The sequence below is a fragment of the Lemur catta genome, chromosome 10, assembly GCF_020740605.2.
Source record: "Lemur catta isolate mLemCat1 chromosome 10, mLemCat1.pri, whole genome shotgun sequence".
Taxonomy (NCBI): Eukaryota; Metazoa; Chordata; class Mammalia; order Primates; family Lemuridae; genus Lemur; species Lemur catta.
The window spans coordinates 1,621,333-1,642,439 of record NC_059137.1 but is presented as its reverse complement, the minus strand read 5'-3'; the positions used below and the strand labels follow the sequence as shown (position 1 = coordinate 1,642,439).

General features: G+C 59.2%; 1 protein-coding gene across 1 annotated transcript in view; it reads left to right on the top strand.

Moving 5' to 3' along the window:
- Positions 1–21,107, top strand: part of NACC2 (NACC family member 2) — a 63,175-nt gene that overhangs the window by 17,357 nt on the left and 24,711 nt on the right. Inside the window, exon 2 of the mRNA XM_045562067.1 lies at positions 16,522–17,458. Coding sequence (XP_045418023.1) covers positions 16,585–17,458 — 874 coding nt within the window. The 5' untranslated portion in view covers positions 16,522–16,584. The remainder of the gene's footprint in view (positions 1–16,521; positions 17,459–21,107) is intronic.

Genomic DNA, 21,107 nt, shown 5'->3' with positions numbered 1-21,107 from the left:
CCACTTTTAAGTTCTTGATCCACTTTGAATTAATTATTGTATACAGGTGGAGGTGGTTCAGGTCAAAGTTCATGCATTATTTTTCCTCTGGGTGCACAGTTAGCTGTCCCAGGGCCACCTGCTCCCAAGGCCATCTGCCTTCCACTGAAATAACTGCTTTTGCACCTTTGTAAAAAAAAATTAGCAGATTTTCTGTGGGTCTCTTTTGGGGTTTTCTATTCTGTCCCATTGATCCATATGTTTGTCCCTCTGTCCATACCATACAGTATTTTTATACTTTCATTTTTAAAATTTTTTTCAGAGACCGGGTCTCGCTCTGTTGCCCAGGCTGGAGTGCAGTGTCATGATCACAGCTCACTGTAGCCTCCAGCTCCTGGGCTCAGTCCATCCTCCCGCCTCAGCGAGTAGCTGGGACTCCAGGCACCACGCCCGGCCGTGCCCCGTGGTCTTGATCACGGTCGTTATAATAAGTGTTGACATCGGGTAACCTGATGCCTCCTATTTAATTCTTTCTCAAAGTTGTCTTTGTTATTCTATCAATAGTTCCTTTGGCTTTTCATACAAATTTTAGAATTATCCTGTCTATATCTACAAGAAGTCTTGCTGGAATTTTTATAAGGAGTTGTGTTAAACCCGTAAGTCAATTTGAGGAGAACTGACATCTCAGCTCTATCGAGTCTCCAGCCCACGAACACGGGACATTTCTCCATTCGTTTAGATCTCAGCATCTCTCCCCAGGGTTTTGTAGTTTTTGCCGAGCAGGTCCTGTGCATGTTTAGTTAGAGTTATATGTAGATATCACTTTCTTCTTCTTTTTTTTTTTTTTTGAATGATTATAAATGGTATTGTATTTTGAAATTTGGTTATTGCTATATTGTATTTTGAAATTTGGTTATTGCTAATATACAGAAATACAGTTGTTTCCTTGTGTCCTGTAACCTTGGTTAGCTTATTAGTTCTTAGAGGTAGATTTCCTGGGATTTCCTGCATCTGCAAATGGGGACAGGTTTAGTTTTTCCTGTCTACTCTGTGTGCATTTTCTTGCCTGGTCGCACGGCCTGGAGCTCCCAGCCTGGCAGAGTGGAGTGAACACCTCCCTGCCCTGCTCTGCAGAGGAGAAAGCCTTAGCTGTCTTTTCTGTAGATACTTTGTATCAAGTTGATGAAGTTCTCGCCTGCTTTCATTTCTCTGAGAGTTTTACCGTGAATGAATGTGATACCCCTCTTTCATCCCTGACACTGATAATTAATTTGTGTCTTCTCTCTGTTTGTCTCTGTCAGTTTTGGGATCTTTTCAAAGAACCAGCTGTTTTACTGATTCACTCATTCCTTTTGTCATCAATGCCATTGATTTCTGCTGTCCCCGATTTCCTTTCCTCGGCTTGCTTTGAGTTTTGGGTTTTTTTCCTAGGTTTGTGAAGTGGGAGCTTAGATTATTGATATGTGACTTTTTCTAATATGTGCACTGAATGCCGTGAACTTTTCTCCTCGCTGTGCAGCCGTGTCCCGCACGTCTTGTCATGCTGTACCTTCATTTCATGCCGTGTGACCTCCTGAGTCTTCCTTTTGACACGTGGAGTGTGTTGTTTATTTCTGTGTCTGGAGATTTCCCCGTTATTTTTCTGTTAGGATTTCTAGTTCGATTCCCCTGTGGTTGGCAAACACACTCTGTATGACTCCAGGTCTTTTAAACTCCCTGAGGTTTGTGTTCCGGGCGAGGACATCGTCCGTCCTGGCGTGTTTCACGAGCACTCGCAAAGGATGTGTGTTCTGCTGTCGAGCGGAGTGTTCTGTCGGAGTCTTTGCTGATTTTCTGTCTAGTTGCTCTGTCATCTTTGAGAGGAGGTTGTTGAAGTCTCAGGCAGAATTGTGGATTTGTTGTCTTCCTGTCCTGTCAGTCTGTGTGTCTGTTTCGCAGCTCTCTCGTGTGGTGCGTACACATTTAGGATTGCTGCGTCGTCTTGGCGGATTGACCCTGTGATCCCTGTGTCATGTCCCGCTCTGTCTCCAGTGATTTCCTTTGCTCTGAGATCTACTTTATTTGATATAAATAAAACAACCCTTGTTCTCTTTTGATTGTTTGCATAATTTATCTTTTTCTATCCTTTCATTTCAAGCTAGCTATATCTTATATTTGGAGTGACTTTCTTGCAGACAGCATATAACTGGGTCATATTTTTTAATCTACTCTATTAATCTCTGTCTTTAATTAGTATATTTAAATCATTTACATTTAATGAAATCACTGATATGCCCAGGGCTTAAGTCTGCTATTTTATATTTTGATTTTATTAGTACTATCTTTTGTTTCTTTTTCCTGCCTACCTGTGAGCCATTTGAATTTTTAAAATTTCATTTTGATTTATCTATCGTTCTTTTTTCTTTTTGAAATAACATTTTTATCGAGACAATTCACATACCGTATAATTCACCCATCCAATGTACAATTCATTGGTTTTTAGTATACAGTTTTGTGCTGCCTAGCAACATTTTGGTCAACAACAGACCACGTATATGACGGTAGTCCCGTAACCATAATGGAGCTGAAAAATCTCTATTGTCTAGTGATGTCATAGCCATAGTAACATTGTAGCACAATTGCTTTTTAAAAATAAATTTACTGTAGCCCAAGTAAGGTCTACGCTAGTGTACAGTAATGTTCAAAGCCTTCACGTTCACTCAACACTCACTCCTGACTTACCCAGAGCAACTTCCAGTCCTGCAAACTCAATTCATAGTAAGTGCCCTATATAGGTGTACCACTTTGTATCTTTTATATCATATTTTTACTGTCCCTTTTCTATGTGTAGATATGTTTAGATATACAGATAGTTTCCGTTGTGTTACAGTTGCGTACTGTATATAGTATACAAACATACAGTAACATGCCGTATGTCTGTTACCTGTAGGAGCAGTAGGCTATACCACATGGCCTATTGGTGTGCTGCACACAGGCGTTAGCAGGCTATACCATCTAGGTTTGTGTAAATATAGTCTATGATGTTCATATAACAAGGACATTGTCTAATAGTGGATTTCTCCAAACATATTCCCGTTGTTGATCAGCACATGACTGTGTTCAGAGTTGTGCAGCCATCGCCAGGATAAATTTGGAATGTTTTCATCACTGCAGAGAAAACCTGCACCCTTTAGTCGTGCTCCTGCCCTCTGTCTCTCCCCAACCCCTGCCCCTCCCAGCTCTGAGCAACCACTGATCTTTTATGTCGCTACAAATGACCTGTTCTGGACATTTCCTACAAATGGAATCACGCAACCTGTGGCCTTCTGTGACTGGCTTTTTACTCTTAGCGTAGCTTCATCCGTGTCGTGTTGGTACCTCGTCCCGCTTACTGCCAAGTGATGCTGTGTGGGTATCCCACATTGCATTTGTCCGTTCATCACTCGGTGGATATTTGGGTTATTTCCACTTTTTGGCTATTGCAAATAATATTCTAGGAACACTTCATGGACAGGTTTTCTCATGGGCATGTGTTTCCACTCTCTCGGCCGTGTACCCAGGAGTGGGATTGCTGGCCACGTGGTTCCTCTTTTTGAAGGACTTTCAGACTGTGTTTTCCAAAAGTGTCTATAGCATTTTACACTCCCAGTGTATCTTCTTTTTTTTTTTTAAGCCAGTCAAATTTAGTAGTGAGGGGTTGAATACCAACTTTAGTGACACTGATGTTAATAAGTTCTGATAACCCGCTGCCATTGGACCAGCCTCACTGTATCTTCTTACATTTTCCACCAGACTTTGTTGTCTGTCTTTGATTATAGCCATCCTCGTGGGTATAGGATGGTATCTCGTGCCTTTGATTTGCATTTCCCTGATGGCTAATGCCATTGAGTGTTTTGCATGTGTAGGTTGGACATTTGTGGATATTCTTTGGAGGAATGTCTCTTCAGGTGCTTTGCTCTTTTTTAAATTAGATTATTTGTCTTTTTATCATTGATTTTTCAGAGTTCTTTGAAAATTTCTCGTCAGAAATGCAGTTGGTAAATATTCCCTTCCGTTCTTTGATTTCTTTTTACTTTCTTGATCCTTTGAAGTACAAAAGTTTTTAATTTTGATGAAGTCTAATTTATCTGTTTCTGTTTTCCTTTTGGGTTACTTATGCTTTCGGTATCATATCTAATAACCCAAGGCAGCAAAAATTTATCCTTATATTTTCTTGTAAGAATGTTATAGTTCTAGCTCTTATATTTAGGTCTTTGATTTAGTTCAAGTTAATTTTTGTATATGGTGTGAGGAAAGGGTGCCACTTGGTTCCCTTGTGTGTGGGTATCCAGTTGTCCCAGCACCACGTCTGGAAAAGGCTGTTCCTTCCCCCACTGAGTGGTCTTGCGTCCTTGTTAAATCAGCTGACTGTGGACATGTGAATTTGCTTATAGACTCATTTTTATTCCATTGATCTGTCTGTCTGTCCTCGTATCAGTACTGCACTGTCTTGATCACTGTAGCTTTATAGTAGCAATAAGTTTTGGAACTTGGAGGTGTGAAAGCTCCGACTTTGTTCCTGTTTTTCAATGTTGTTTTGGCTATTCTTGCATTTCCATATCAATTTTTATATCAGCTCATCAACTTCTACAAAGAAGCCAGCTGGGATTTTGACAGGACGTGCATTCAGTCTGCAGATCATTTTGGGGAGTGTTCGCGTCTTGACAATGTTAGGTCTTCCAGTCCATGAACGTGGGAATATCGATATTTCCATGTATCGTGACCTTTCATTTCTTTCAACAGAGTTTTGCCGTTTTCAAAGTGTAAGTTTCACACTACTTTTGTTAAATTTGTGCCTAAATATTTTATGCTTTTTGATATCACTGTAAATGGAATTATTTCAATTTTAGATTGCTCCTTGCAAGTGTGTAGAAATACATTTGATTTTTTGTATATTGATCATATATCCTGAAATCTTGCTGCACTTGTTCATTAGTTCTAATAGTTCTGTTTTTTTTTTCTTCTAGTTCTAATAGTTTTTTAGTCGATTCCTTAGGGTTTCTTGTATGCATGATCACGTCATCCACAGACAGTGTTAATGTTTCCTTTCCGACTGTACGCCTCATTTCATTTCCCTGCCTAATGCCCCCAGCAGAACCAGCAGTAAAATGCTGAGCAGGATCGTCAAAGACTGTCAGGCAGACATTCCGGGTTGTGGTGTCGGGGAACACGCGGTCTTGACCGAGATCCCGTGATCGGGTTAAGCAAGTTCCTGCCTATTCCTGCGTTGAGTGTTTTCCATGTGCTGAGCATTTCATGTGTTGTCTGTGTTACGTGTTCTGTGGTTTTAGATAGCAAGAATTTGGGTTGTTACAGAGAAATGCTTTTTAAACTAGTAGTTTCTCTGAAACTTTTTTTCTCTTCCCCCTTAAATCCTAGCTCATTTAAATATCAGAGGTTCTGTTTCTTTGTCTTCTGGGAGTTCTGAAAATATGAGATTTATCAAATCGCATATTATCTACTGGCGAGTGAGGGCACAGATCGTGAGCAGGTGTTGTGATCTAGTTTGTGAACACCCTTCCCAGGAAGGGGAGGAAATTGCACACTTGACGGAGGGAAAGGCTCGTCTCGGTCACAGATGCAGAGAGATTTTCGGCTTCAGCCACAGGTCACAGGTGACTACAGAAAGTGGCTCACCTGTTGTCATCTCAGAGAGAGACGGTTTCCTTTGCAATGTGCATGAGCTACTTCCTGGATTATGAGCGAACAAAGGTGACCTGAAGGGACAGGACTGGATCCTGCATTTGTCTTGCAAAGGTCCCCATGTGGCCAAGCTATGAAGCCAGACCCAGGCACGGCTGCCCCACGCTGGCCTCAGGGTGCCGTGGTGGTGTGGCCGAGGCCAGCCTCGTGGTCCTGGCTGCTGCTTGATCCTGCTCCTCGTCAAGAGACAGGGAAGTGACCCAAACCACAAGTCAGAGGGATGCAAGTAGACTGACGGACATGACCTGTCTCAGGGAAAAAGCAGAAATAAAAGGAGAAAAAGACGGTGGCGTCCGAGTCTGCTGCTGTCTGGGTCCCCCCGGGCGATGCGGACAGATGGGCGTGGGGCGCAGAGCTGCCTGCGACCCGCCTCGCCCTGGCAGGGCTGTCCCACCGGGTATCCTGTCAAAGTATAATTTTTAAAAAGCTATAAATGAGACTTGTACAAATACACAGTGAGTGTCACGGATTTGTTTGACCCACTGGGGAAGGCACCGGGGGACAGGGAGGCTGGCCGGAGAGCACCTGTGCCCGGGCCTCCAGGACGGAACCGAGTCCTGCCCTGCCGGGTCCTGCTGGGCCAGGCCCACAGCTCTCCACTGTCCTGAGGGCCCAAACCGCCGTCCTCGGTTATCTCCTCTACGGAGAGAAATCTTTGCATCTCTTCCTGGGCAAAAGTGGACGTGTTTACGGATGTCTTGACAGAGCCTAGGTAGGTGCAAGCTGCAGGGGTGTCCTCGAGCAGGGAATGGTCGCTGGGACCTGGGCCTGGGTGCAAAGGGCCTGCTGCCACAAGTTGGCTTTATTTCCAGTTTTCGACTCTTCCTAACAGTCTGCTATCCCTCCGGACCCAAGCTGTTGTGTCTCGGGCCCCAGCCTGCCCGCCTGCCGTGGAGCCTGGCGCCCTCTCGGTCCGGCCTTTTTCTGACCAGGAGGGGTCGGTCACCACCTGGTGGTGTCGGCTTGTGGGTCAGGGGCCCACCCGCTGGGGCCAGGTGCTGCACAGGCCTGTCATCGCAGCCCTGAGCAGGACGCTCGTCCTCCTGGGGGCGGTCGGTGCTCCCCCTCCCGTCTGCCCCAGCCCCTCCCTGTAGGCAGAATTCCCAGGGGACCCTCAGTGGCTGCGGCCCCTGCAGCCAGGCTTGGTGGGGTTCAGCTTCATGGTCTGCAGGGAGGGGACCTCATCAGATGGAAGTACTCCCTGCAGTAAGTGCCCAGGGGTGGGAGCTGCCACCATTGCCCGTGCCCGTGGGGGTCCCAGTGATGGGGGGCCAGAGGCAGCAGGTGCTTGGTGACTGTGCCACTGAGCCTGGCGTGCCAGGGGCCTTCGCCTGTCCACCCCAGCCAGGCAGCACGAGACACCTGGCATTTGGCAAAAAGTGAGCTCATGACTGTGGCTTCCCTGGCCCCCATGGGATTTGGGGGTGTCAAGGGGAGGAGGTGGAGGTGGACCAGGCCTGGGGGGGAGCCGTCCCCCGGGACTGTTGCTTCTCCCCTAGACACGGAGGGAAAGGTCTGCTCGATCCTAGGATGTGGTGTCCCCCCACGACAGTGTAGGATGATGTATGGCCTCAGGCCAGGGACCAGGGTGACACACATGCACCCCTCCCCCACTCCCCCTCACCCGGCAGACCCCTCTCCACCCAGCGTCTCTTGGGGCCTGGAGTGTCTGGGGCTGGGTGCGGTGGGGGCTTCTGGGCTGCAGAGGGGAGGTTCTGGTGCAGGGCTGGCTGGTCCCTGGATATCAGCCGGGGGACAGTGAGCAGGGGAGGGCCAGGAGGCTGGCAAGGACGTCCCCAGGGCTGCAGGGGCCGGTGCCCGCTGCTGCATCTTCCATGCCCCTCACCGGGTGTGTCCTGCTGCCCTACTGTGTGCCTCTGAGACCTGGCAGGGCTGTGGGGGTGTGTGGTGGGGTCCCCAGCCTTGGAGCCCTGCAGGCCTGGGCCTGACTCTCGGGCGACCGGACACACCCCGGCTGGTCAACGTGGCTGGGTGGCCTGGGACCGTCCCGGCGGGGTGGTCTCTTCCCTGTGCCTCAGTTTCTGTAAAGCTTGAGCCTTGCAGCCCCACCTCCTGGGTCATGAGAACGGGGTGGAATAGCGGCAAGTGCCTGGGCCACAGGCTTTCCGAGGCCGCGTGAACTGTGACCGTCCTCCCATGGGGGGCTTGGCCTTCGGCCGAGGACGAAGACAGGCCCAGGTGAGTCCGGGCCGGGCGGTGCCGCCGCCGTCCCGCAGCTGGTGTTCCCAAGCCATAAAAGTTGGATGTTCGTGTTTACGGTCTTTATTTTTCATATCAGCAATTACCTTTTATGGCCCGGCGCAAAGGCAGCCCCAGCCGCTGCGAGCCTGCCGTGGCCCCGGAGCCCAGCGCGGGACCCCGGCACCACCTCCCTCCTTTGCACAACGTGCGCGTCGTCGTGTTGCAGAAGTGCTTTGGGGAGCTGGGGTTTGTGGTTAAGATTCTCACGCGGAGCACGAGGACGATTATGCGCGGCTTTTATTTGGCCCCCAGGATTCTCACTGCGCTATCCGTATTTCCTTTAATTTGTGGGATTTCTAGTAAATGGGCTTAAAAATAGGTCTGGGCGTGCTGCCAGGGCAGATGCGGGCAGCAGGCATCTCTGCGTCCCCGCCTCACGGCAGGGCGGGTAACCCCGTCACTCGGGCGTGCCTCCTGCAGGTCCCCGGGGACAGGACAGGTCGGCGGGGTCTTGCCTGCAGCCGAGGGTCCGGCCTGTGCTCTGAGTGCCCAGGAGCGGGTGGCTGGGGGCTTGAGGCCTGTCTGGGGGTGGGGGGTGGGGACCCCTGCGGGGCTCAGGTAGAGGCCAGGCTGGCTGAGGGGCGCTGTGGAGCCTGGTCACCTGCCTGGGGGCCACACAGACACACTGAGCACACCATCGGGGGCCGCAGTCCCCGTGTGGCCGACATTCTGTCAGTGTGGATCGTCCTGCCCAGGTCGTGCGCGGAGAGCTAGACCAGTGGCTCGGAGGCCATCCCTGTGGCCTGGGTGGGCTTGTCGCTGGGCCTGCTGACCTGGATGCTCTGCGGAAGAAGAGACTTGTCTTTTGTGTAACATCTAACAGACTCCGGCAAACCCACAGCTCCCTGGGTGTCTCTGAGCACAGCCCAGTGACAAGGCCGGGAAGGGCTGTGCACCCTGTGGCGGAACACAGCCGGCCCCGTCTCCCAGCCGCGGTCCAGCCGCTCTCCCTGCTCTTCGGAGCTCCAGGCTGGGCTTCGGGCTGCTGCACGGCCTGCCGCGTCCCTTGGCCTGCCGCGTCCCTTGGCCCGCCGCGTCCCTTTGCGGGGCTGCCCTGGGTGTCCTCAGAGCAGGGGCGTCTCTCTGATGCCACCGGGAGCTGCTCTGGCCCCTTGCTGGGCTCCGCAGGCCCCTGTGCTGCTCGGGCCTGGGGCCTTGGCCGTGGCCCTGAGCTGTTCCCTGGTGCCGGGGGATGGGCTCCATCCTCACCGAGATTTGCCCCTCGGCCTGGGCCCCCGCTCCGGCCCCACTGGGTGACGGTTTTGCCCCAGGTGTCCCTGCTGTCTCAACTAAAGCCTTGCCCACAGGGACCCTGCAGTCTGTTTCGGTGCCAGCCGTGGGGTTGGGTGCCGCCTTGAGCTCTGACGTGGGTCCTCGGCTGGGGCCAGGCTGACTGTCCTTGGCCCAGAGCCTCCCGTCCTGCAGCCCCTGCGCCACCTCTCCCTGCAGACGGGCAGTGCTGTCCACTGGGGTAGGGTCACCCTCGCTCCTGTGACCCCTCGGGGGTCCCTCAGTGGCCTGGCGCTCTGCCTGGGACTTTTGCCCGATTCCATACCCCAGAGTGAGGCATTGCCCCAAAGTGCGGGGCTGGGGGCCCGTCCTGAACCGGCAGGGCCGTGTGAGTCACGTCCTTCTGCAGAGCCGCGGAAGCCCAAGGCCTGAAGACGGGAGGTGCAGAGAGCTAAAGTGTGGGTGGCCAGGCCTGGGGACCCCAAGAACCACCACACCTGCGCAGGTGCCGGCTGCTCGCGCAGGAGCAGCACCTGTGTGGGATGGGAGGCGGCGACCCCTGGTTGGGAGCCCCCCAGGGAGCGGGCAGGACGGGGATGGGACGGCAGGTGGCTCAAGAGGTGTCATGGTGTCTGTGCTGCCCCAAGACCCGGCTCGTACTTCAGCGCAGACATGGGGGGTCGGTGCCCCAAGGGCGCAGCCTGGGTCCCCCATTGCCGGCTCCAGCCCGGGTGGCCAGGGCCGGAGAGGTGGGCAGCTCGTGTGCTGGGGCCCCAGCGCTGAGTTAGGATTTCTGTGTGGGTCTGATTTACATGAGATTTTTAAGCATAATTAGAAATGCAACGAGCTTTGTGTCTCACCTCCCCTCGACTATTTATGGCATGATATGCAGATGAGAGAGCTATGAATATTAACGAGGGGAGTTGCTGCCCGCTGCTGTCTTTAACGAGTTGGGTGACCGACAGGCCCCTGCATGCCAGGTGCCCCCAGAGCCCGCCCCTGCCGCCAGCTCCTGGGGTCTTCCCGCCTTCAGAGCCCCCTGCCCCCAGGCTGCTCTGGGCCCTCCCCTGCCCATGCGGACACGGGCACAGGAGCTGCCCCACCTGTGAGCCGGGGGCAGGGGAGACCCTGCCGCGTGCTCCTCGAGTGACTAAGCTGTGCCCGGGGGACAGGCTCTCCTAGCTCACGTTATCTGAATTACAAATATGGGTGAGGGAGGTTGCTGGCTCCTTTTAAAACACTGCTCCATTCCTTGGAAACCTTCTAGAACCGTTTCTGGCTCGTGGGAGCATCACACAGTGCCGGGCACAGCGGAGGGGTCCTTGGGCTCTGGGGGCTGCTCCTCACCCAGCCCCCCCGCCCGCTGCTACTGCGCTTCTGAGTGGTCGCCACAGCTGGTTTTGCTGTGTTTTGTGTGGCCCCCGACCCCTGACCCCTGAGAAGGTCAAAATGTTTTGAGAGTGAAGATCAGAGATGCAAGTTGGTGGCAGCTGCACCCCTGGCCTTGGTGGCCCTGCCGGGGCCCTGGGTGGGCTGGGGCAGCCACGTACTGCTCTGAGGACTGACAGGCAGCACTTTGAGTCTGCAGATGGAGGCAGCCGCCTGTCCCCACCTGAAGAACAAAGCTTCCAGGCAAACACTCGTCAGCGCAGTTAAAGCGGCTTCCACGGTTGAGGTCCGGGGTGGCAGCTGCCCGGGGGGTCTGGCTGAACAGAGGGACTCGCCCGTGCCTGTGCCCACTGCAGCGTGGCTCTTCCCCGCCTGCCCGCTGGGCGACCCACCCGCGACTCCCTTGACCCTGACACTGGGGGCTCGTGCGGAACATTCCAGCAGAATAGCCCGTGCAAAGGCTGGTGGAATTCTCGTCCCTGCGGCTGCGTTCTGGGGGCCTCGGTGACTCGGGGTCTGTCAGGAGGGGGCCAGTCCTTGCCTTCCGGCTTTTCTTACTGGATGAGTGAAGACCACCCGGGAGGGTGGTGACCAGGTGCCTGGACGCAGCTGCCTCCCAGCTCCGAGGCCTTGGCAGGACGCTCCACCATGCCTGTGCCTCAGTTTCCTCGTCTGGGGGGGCTGGGGAGCAAGCACACAGCGCATGAGTGGTGGGTGGCGGGTGGTTTGGGGACTGCAGGGAAAGGGCTCCTGGCAGCTGACACCCAGCCCCAGAGTGCTTGCGTCTGCCTGCCTGGTGGCTCATTAGTGGCCTGCCCCGAGCACCGGCATCTCACAAGTTTGATGCAAAGTTGGGGTCCAATGGGTGCCTCGCCCAGCTCCCCGGCCTGGGCGCACCGAGCTGAGCAGCCTCCACCCTGGAAGGGCTGACCTCCCGGGCCCCTGTGGGCAGGGCTTTGCCGCCTCAGGGACAGGGTGGAAGCAGACTGAGGCCCCAGTGGGGCAGCCCCCAGCCGTCCTCCTGGTCCCCAAGTCCTCACGGTGCCCCAGGCCTGCCCTGGCCTCCCGTCCTGGGGGCCAGAGCCTGGGATCCGCCTGCAGGAGGGTCCTGGGCTATTGCCGGGTCTTCTCCAGGAGGGGCGGCTGCGCTGGGCTGGCCCGGTGGGGCTTCTGTGGGGACAAGCCTCCCTGCGGGGCGCAGGGCACGGGGCAGGGGAGTGTCCTTCTTTCCCTGCAGAACGTCCCCACGTCCCGTCTCCCGTCCTCTCCTGAGTGTTTAATGGCTGTGTATTTCCCGAGGTCCAGAACCTCTTATTAGATTGGTAAAATTAAATCCTGCAAAATAATTTTATTTAATTTAATCTCTCTCGCCGCCTTTCCCTTGCTGGTGGTGATCCTGCGGAAAGTAAGTGCCGTTCTCGCGGGCCGTGCTTGCGCCTGGGACTCGCCCCAGGGACGTGGGGGGTTCCCTGGGACTCCCGGGCAGGACCTCCAGGCTGTGGGGCTGTGACTGGGGTGGGGTCCTGGAAACGGGGGCCCCACCTCGAGGGACAGCCACCCTGTCCCTGTCCCTGGCCTGGCAGACGCCCTCGGCGTGGTCTCATGCCTGCTGGACCCCAGTGGCCGCCCCAACCTGGCACCACGGGGACAGCCCCTCCGCCAGCCACGGCCCTGCCCCGCATGCCCGTCTAGAGGGCTCCTCCGTCCACCCACCTGTGGCGCCCGGCGGGGGGGTCCGCTGGACCAGCCCCAGCCCCAGCCCCAGGCGGGTCGGGCTGGACTTGAGCCATTCTCAGGAGAGGCCTGTGGCTTGGAGCAGCCCCTCCTCCTCCTCTGTGTGTCTCCGTGTGGGGTGGGGGCACCCTGAGGCTGGCACAACGGCAGGGACTGAACTTGGGCTCTGGGTGGTCTGCGGAGGTTTCCCGAAGTGGGTTCCACTCAGAGGCCCTGCACGAGGGGCTGTTCTTGGTGCGGCTGCTTTGAGGGTGGCTGGGGTACCAGAGAGCTCTGGTTTCCTGGCTCCTCAGAACCTTCCACACGCAGATGGCCATGGTGCTCTCACGGTGCAGGGGAACCGGGACACTAGGGGATGGGGACACCGAATCACAGAAAGGCTGTGTGGTCGCGGAGCAGGGAGGGGAGGAGGCCCTGCTGTCCCAGAGCCAGGCTTGGTCCGTCCCCTCCTCAGCAGACAGCCCTGTGCGCAGCGGGGGGCCCGCTGAGGCCCTGGCCCCCCTCTGGCTGCAGCCCGCGGGTCCGCCGTGGCCGCGTCTGCTCTCAGGGCCCTGGGAGTGTAGCCAGGCCTTGGTTTTATTCTCCCGTCTAAAGTTCAGCTTTGTTCTCGAGGCTTCGAAGAAAGCAACCTAAAACCCGCTCCTGTCTGGCTTTCGGCGGCTGGGCATGGGGTGGCAGGCTCACGGCACAGGTGGCTTGAGGACAAGGTAGCAAAAGCACCAGTTGTCCTCGGTCCCTGGGGACCACGACGGCCCTGTCACCTTCCAGGGGAATAATGGTCCCTTCTCTGGGGCAGCAGGTCTGGCCCAGTCCTGGGGGGCAGGCTCCGAGGTGCAGAGCCGGGCTGGGCCGGGCCAGGCTTGGCGCGGATGGAGACACCCCCCGGGCACCCTGGGAGGGCTGCCCTCCTGCCCAGGTCACAGCAGGAAGGACGTCACTGGCTTCCGTGTACCAGGCTTGGGCTGCAGGCTTCACAGATGTCCTCTCCTTCTACCCCCATAGCCATCGAGCGTAAACTGTGACCCGATTCCCAGGTCGGCCTGTGAGGCTGCAGTGTCACGACAGAAGTGGCTGGTGCCCACGGGACCTAGGACTGCAAACCGGCCAACGGCTCCGAGGGCCCGCGCTGTCCCTTGTTCTCGGTGTCACACCCAGCGCTGGCCTGCCCCACCCTGGGCAGTTGGGACCTGTGCACAGCGCACCGCTGGTGGCCTCTGCCTGCCCCGGCCAGGCTGAGCCACTCCTGTAATGGCCGAGAGTCCCCGCCTGGCTCAGGTGACCCCACCTCCCTTGGGGTGAGGTGGATGGCCTGTGCCGTGTGTCACCGGCCATGACAGCCCCTCTTGAGTGGCCCTGGCTGGCTGTGCCTAGCATTTAGTTAGTCTCCCACCAGGTACTGGATAGACCCGGCCCTGTCCTTGCTGAGCTCACGAGGGGCTCCTGGCAGACTTCCTGGAGGAGGCAGCAACTAAGCAGGGAACTGAAGGTGGAGGGTGTGGCTGGGGGGTAACAGCTGAGCCCGCGTCTCCCCAGCTCTTCAGCACTGCCGATCATCAAAGCACCAGGCGCAAAGCCGTCTCTGGGGGGCCCTGTGCCGGCGGCTCCCCCACACCCGGGTTTCCTCCTGCTCGTATTCGGTGGCTGTTGGTCTGTCTGGTGTTCGGGAGCAGAGCCCGCGGTGCGTGAATAGGTTCCAGACTGCGGGGAGGGGACGCTGGACTGAGCAGCAGGGTGGTGGTGCCTCCCCTGCACCAGGCCTGTGCTGGGGGTGACAGCTCCTCAGTGGGGGGGGAGCAAGTCCGCCTCTCAAGCCTGGACCCTGCTTCCTTTATTTGGGATAGTTACGCTCTTGCCGGGGTCACGGTTGGTGGCAGGTGGGGAAACTGAGGCTGGGCAGTCCAGTGGTTTGCTCCAGGGCCCATGCAGTTCGGCAGCAGGGGCTGAGCCTGCCCTCTGAAGCGGGCCTGGGGCTGGCCACCAGCCCTGTGTGCCTGCCCCTCCCAGAAAAAGGCTCCATAAAGGTCAGACGCTGCGCACCCCTCCGGCAGGCAGCACCGCCAGGTTCCAGCTGAGCGAGTGGGCTGCAAGACTGGCACAGCCGAGTGTGCCGGAGCAGTGGGCGCCTTCGCTGTCACCTCTGCTGGGACCCGCCAGGGCCCAGCCGGTCCTTCCAGCTCCTGGTTGCCGGGCCACAAAGTTGCTCTTTTCTGAAAGTGCCAGGAGGGGCCTGGGGCGTGGGGTGGGGATGGGTTCTGGGCTGCACCAGCCGGGCCAGCTGTTCTGGGACCCCAGCAGGGCAGGGACATGGCCAGTCCCCCAGGAGGGTGGTGGCAGCATGGCTGGGGTGCTGCCCCTCTTCCTGCCTCCTTTCCCGGGCGCCCTGGCTGAGCTCCCTCCCCTCCCTCACCCGGCCCCCCTCGCCCCCCCAACGGCCCTCGCCAGCCCTGCCCGCCCTGGAGGAGTTAAGCTCTTTGCCAGCCCTGCAGACTGTTTGGAATAGTTTAAATGCTTTGACACTGGGCTGTCCTGGAAGGCCAGGAGGCAGTTTACTGGGTAATTCATATGCAAAACTGCACCATAAATTTCCAGGCTGTCTCAGTTGCCGTGGCACCGCGAAGCATTTCTCCGCGTACAGTACAGTATTTCTGCCATCTTTGTTTGCATTGCAGTGAGTCATCAAAAGTCTGTCTTGTACCAACACCCGGAGCCGCGCATTCCTCTGGCACCGGCGCTCCACTGTTTTTAAAGCCGGGGCTGGGAGCTGGCATTTACTTCGGCTCCCAAATCAAAGGCGGCTATTCATTCCCGAGAGCTGCCTGAATGTTCGTCTGCATCCGGCCGCTTCATTGAGATGCGGTGCGCTGCCCGGGAGAGCCGGCCTGGGTGCAGCTGAGCTGCGGCGGCCCGCGCCCCGCGCTCTGCCCTCCTCCTCCTCCCCCTCCCTCTCCCCCTCCCCGGCTCTCGCGCCCTCCCCACCCTAGGGCTCCCGCGCCGTTTGCTGCATTCCCGGAGCAGCTGGGCAGGCGGGCTGGCGTGCGGGGAGCCTGCCCTGCCGGGCGGAGCGGGCAGTGTCGGGCCGCCGGCCGCAGCGGCCGAAGGTAGGTCTCCCTGCTGGCCGGTGCCCATGGCCGGCCGGGCCGGCAACTTCTCCGAGGCAGGGCCACTGCGGGCCACTCTGCGCGGCGCCCACCTGCCCAACTCCTGGTGCAGGGTGGCTCCGCCCTCCTCCCGGCGCCCGGCGGCTCTGCGGCCGCCGCACTTTCCTCCGCGGGACACAGCGGCCCTTTGTGTGGCCCTGCAGAGTTGGCCGGCGCCTTCGCTGGCGCCCCCGCCCCCCTGCGCAGAGACGGGCACAGATAAACAGCCGCGGCCGCCCTGCCTCCCCTGCCCCGGGGGCCACGGCTCAGGACTGGGACCCCTTGAGTCACCTGGGCTGGGACCGAGCCAGCAGGGATTGGCCGAGTGGGGAGCGGGCGAGGGGGGGGGTGCCCAACTCCGGCAGCCCTGGCTGGCGGCTGCAGGACCCGGGTTGGACCTGGGCTGGGGTCCCAGCTGGGAGGACCCAGGACAGAGTGGAGAGGGGCACCCGGGAGGTCTCCCTGCACAGAGGACGCCGGAGCCTCTCGGAGTTCTCCCAGCCTCGGCTCACTTCCCCGACCCCCTTCCCCACCGCGGGGGCCGGGCCATGGGGGGAGGTGGCAGGACCCTTGCCCTGGTTACCCCGAGGGGAAGGGAAACACACCAGAAACAGCGGCTGCCAGAGCCCCAGCCCGCCCCTCCCGGGAAGGCAGTGCTGGGGGCTGCTTAGAGGGCTGCGAACTTTTTCCTGGAAGAGGAGCTGCTGCTGACCCTGTCCGGGCGGATGTGGTCCCGCACGCGCCCCTGTCCCGTCCCGTCCTGCCGCGGCTTCAGGCCTCTGTCCTTGCCTTCTGCCGCGACGGGGTGTCTGAAGCCCCCTCCTAGGGGTCTAGCGGGGTAGTGCAGTTCGGGTCTATGCAGCCAAGCCCTTTGAGTCATCTTGTCCCTCCGCTGGGGTCCCCAGGGACCTTCTCTGGACTGTCCCAGCAGGGAGGGGCCGGGGGCAGCCGTGCCTGGGGCGGGCTCGCTCCTCCCAGGCCCCTCTCGGGGAGGGGTGCGGAGACAGTGGCCGGATGGGAACCCTTGTCGGGCCGGGAAACTGACCGCCGTGTCTCCCCACCCCCGCAGATGTGCCCCGCTCGGGCCACCCCGCGCTGAGAGTCTGAGGCCCACCGCCAGCCAGCGCCCGCCATGTCTCAGATGCTGCACATCGAGATCCCCAACTTCGGGAACACCGTGCTCGGCTGCCTCAACGAGCAGCGCCTGCTGGGCCTCTACTGCGATGTGTCCATCGTGGTCAAGGGCCAGGCCTTCAAGGCCCACCGGGCCGTCCTGGCCGCCAGCAGCCTCTACTTCCGCGACCTGTTCAGCGGCAACAGCAAGAGCGCGTTTGAGCTGCCGGGCTCGGTGCCGCCCGCCTGCTTCCAGCAGATCCTGTCCTTCTGCTACACGGGCCGGCTCACCATGACGGCCAGCGAGCAGCTCGTGGTCATGTACACGGCCGGCTTCCTGCAGATCCAGCACATCATCGAGCGCGGCACAGACCTCATGTTCAAGGTGAGCTCGCCCCACTGCGACTCGCAGACGGCCGTGATCGAGGACGCCAGCTCTGAGCCCCAGAGCCCCTGCAACCAGCTGCAGCCTGCCGCCACCGCCCCCTACGCCGCGTCCCCCTCGGTGCCCATCCCGCTGCTGGCCCGTGTGAAGCATGAAGCCGTGGAGCTGCCGCCGGCCGCCGGCCCAGGCCTGGCCTCCAAGCGCCCGCTGGAGACGGGGCCCCGGGACAGCGTGGCGGGGGCTGCGGTGGTGGCGGGTGCGGCCCCTCTCAAACTGCCCCGCGTCTCCTACTATGGGGTGCCCGGCCTGGCCACCCTTGTCCCTGGCATCCAGCAGGTGCCCTACCCCCAGGGGGAGCGCGCCAGCCCGGGGGCCAGCAGCCTGCCCACCACCGACAGCCCCACCTCGTACCACAACGAGGAGGACGAGGAGGACGACGAGGCCTACGACACCATGGTGGAGGAGCAGTACGGCCAGGTGTACATCAAGGCCTCGGGCAGCTACGCAGGTAACGCGGCCGGGCCAGGACAGCTGGGTACGGGTCGAGCCCTCTACGTGAACCAAGGAGTTCGGACTTGACCCCAGTGGACGGGCGGCCGCGGGAGACTCGTTAGACCTGCGGTGAGGGTGCGGGTGCGGGGAAGGCCCAGCGTTCTCTGGACAGATGAGGAAACTGAGGGCTTCAGTGGCCCACAGACCTGCCTGAGGGCTCAAGGCCTCAGTTTCCCTATCTGTGAAATGCCTGGCGCTGTATACACCCTGGAGGTCCCGCCTCCTTGCCCTCTGACCTCAGCTGCTTCCTCACCTGTGAGGTTCCACCTTCACTCTGACTCTCTGGGGCCAAGACCTTCTGCACTGCCAGGGGCCGCCAAGTTCTTTCGTTAGAGGGAGGGCTGCTCCCCCTTTGGGGACCTGTAACCTCAGGGATCTGAGATGCCGGTGCCACAGACAGGGGTGCGGTCCCCAGAGCGTGTTCAGGGTTTGCCGGGCAGAGTGTCCTGCAGTTGGGGCCCAGGACTGGGCGTCCCCGGAACCCAGCTGTGTGCCTGGGCCAGCCGCCTGCGCTGATTTGCATGCGGGACCCGAGCACAGCGGCCTGGACCCGGGCTCGGTGCCAGCGGCGGGCGGGCGGCCCCAGGCAGTGTGAGGACTCTTTCTTCCCCTCTGAGCCCCACATCCTTGTGCCCCGGTGGGACACTCCCCCTCCGCTGCCTCCCCTCGTTGGTCAGTGCCGTGGGGGCGCAGGGAGCCAGGAGCGCCGGCTCCCGGTTCAGCCAGGTCCCTCCGCAGCGGCGGTGGCAGCACCTGGACAGAGGCCCCTGCGTGGCCAGCCTGGGAGGGTCCACTGTCCCCTGCAAGCGCCCGGCACCCTGGTTTCTCCCGAGACTCGTCGCTCGGTTGAAAGGCGTATTGCTGTGTGTGCGTGAATTCTGGAGGATGCCAGCCCACAGGCCGTAGATCTCGAAGGCTTTGGTTTTCTTCCTGTGGTAGGCAGGAGGGCTTGGCTTTTCCTGAGACCAAGAACTGTGCCAGCCACCGAACCGGCCCTTCCAGAGCCGGGAGAACATGTGGCTCTGGCTCAGCTATAGAGCAAGTACAGGACGTAAAACCCACGTCCCCGATATGGGCCTGGGGGAGTCTGCCCGGTGTGCACTCTCCTGTCCCTGCCAACAGCCACCCAGGACCTCCCTGGGGGGCCACAAGACTTCCAGTCCCGGGCAGACCCCCTGGTGGGCTGGGCACCCCTGTAGTCGCTGAGGACCCCCCCACGCCCCCAGTGGCAGTGGCCAGACAGGGCACTACGGGTGGGTCAGTGCCCAGCACCACGGACCGGGGAACAGACTCTAGTCTCTAAACGTCTCCCCAGGGTCCTCCCTGCACAAGCCCTGCCGGTCCAGTGTGACCTTGGCCCTGGCACATTTGGGACAGTGAGGAAAAGGGCAGGGTGGCAGGACGCAGGGAGCGTGGTGCAGTCTGACAGCTCACCTCACGCACCTGCCCCTTGGTGCTGGGTTGGCCAGGAGCCCTCGCCGCACCTGCACGGGGACAGCCCACCTGCCTCCGCGGGTTTGCAGGGGCCAGTGGGACCGTGGCATGGAAAGGCCGCAGGTGCCGGGTCCTGCCGGTGTCGTCAAGAGGCCTTCGTGCCAGCTCCCCGTACCCAGACGGGGCGCAGGGTCCTCCTGGGGCCCAGGGTGGGGACCCCCAGGGCTGTGTTCCCACAGGGGCTTGTCTGTGCCTTGGTGACATGAGGGGGTCCCCCACCTTTCCAGGCATGTCAATAGTGGGACAGCATGGAAGAAACAGGGGACCGGTGGGGCTGCCCTGCGTCCCCCCCGCCTGCCATACGGTTTGGCTCTGGGTGCTACAGTCTGGGTTTTCTTGTCGTGGTTTTTGTCTTTGGCAAACCCATAAGTGGGGCAGAGGAAGGGGGTGTGTGATTTCTTGGTTGAAATCTAGGTTATTGGCAGTGACGTAGCCGGCGTCACTGGGTGTGCGGGACAGCGGTGCCACGCGCTGAGCAGGAAGGCGGGGCCCGTCCCCCGGCACAGAGCTGCCCCTGGGTGCTGCCGGGGTGCTGGCCCCCCCCGCTCCGGGTCCCCTCTGTGCACGGGGGCTGGGTCTGTCCCGGGAACGTCCTCACACCCACCCAGGAGGCGGGTGGCCAGTGCAGGAGCTGGGCAGGTGCTGTCTGTGGACTGGTGGATTCCAGCGTGTTCTGAGGTGCCCCCATGACAAGCCCCTTCTCGTCTCTGGCCTCAGTTTCCCCACCTGTCAGGGGAGAGTTTGGCCTGAGTGATCTTCGGGATCTTCGGTCCAGCACCTGCCGTGGTACAGGGGACACGTGAGCCCATTTCTGCCCTGTCTCGTTAGGACTGCTAACAGTGTGTCCTGTAGAGTTACAGTTAAAACCTCACAGGTCAGATTAATTGCCCCAGAGCGCAGCAGCCCCTGCTGTGTGCTGTGCCGCCGCGGCCTGTCTGTTGCCATCTCTGGGCCTTCCCTTCACCCCCTGCCTGTGGTTTTCTTCCTCTGTGGGACGTGCAGGTCCTTGCTCTTGGGGAGAGGCCACCGGCAGGGCCTGTGCTGACGTGTGCTCAGTCCCCACCCGGGGAGGCTCGTCCCACTCTCAGGTCCCCGCTGGGCGCGGCCCGGGGCGCTTTGCCATCCTCCCGGGTCACTGCCCCCACGCACAGGGGGCTCGGGCTCGCCCTGCAGGGGCCCGAGCTGTCACTTACAGTGGGCGACTTGCTCCTGGCCCTGTGGCCAGCGCTGATGGGGGCAGAGGAGGTGCCGGAGCACACCAGGGACACAGAGCACGCACCTGTCCCCAGAAGTGGGAGTGCCAGCGCAGTTCCTCTGAGGCCGGTGGTGAGATCTGCTGGGGGCGAGGCACACGCGTGTCGGGGCCCTGCGTCCTGCGCTGGGGACTGAGACCTGTGCCCCGGGCCCACCCTGACGTGGGGGCGTGTGTCCCCTGCCCTTGTCAAGGCAGCGGGCTGGTGGGGTTGGCGCTGGGACTGGACGGTGCCTCTGGGGCTGGGGAGACAGAAGGCTCTCGGCGGGGTCCGAGGCTGCTTCTGTGGTCTCCACTCGTTCATGTGTCCCGTGGTCACATCTGGACCCACAGGTCCAGGCAGTGGTGGCCGAGACGGGCATGGCCGCTGCCCTCTCCTCTGGGGGGGACATACGCCCCAGGATGCGAGACACCTCCAGCATCTGACGAGGCCCCCAGCCCGGCTGCCCTGTCGCACCCTCAGCAGTGACTTTGGGCGGCCAGATGTTTAATTGCCACTGGCAGATGTTGTTCTCCGTGGCTAACGGAGACAACGCCGTGGCATTCACACCAGCCACGCACTCCACTGTCACTCTTTCTCGGGCTGTGAGCCCGAGAGCTGGTGGCTCCGGGCCTCTCGCTCCCCCTCCCTCTGGGGGCCACGCTGCTCCCCGGGCTCTGCCCACTGTGCCCTCTGCACTGCTCCGGGGGCCGGGGGACTCGAGTGTTCGTCGCTGCGTGACGGCTGCCTGAACTTAGGGAAAACTTGGAGAAAGTTGGGACCCCTCAGGGCCCTCGGGAGTCTCCTGTGCGGCCCCAGCCCAGCTGTCCTCACGCTGGGACGGGACGCTGAGCAGGTGCTTCTGGGGGAGGGTCCTGC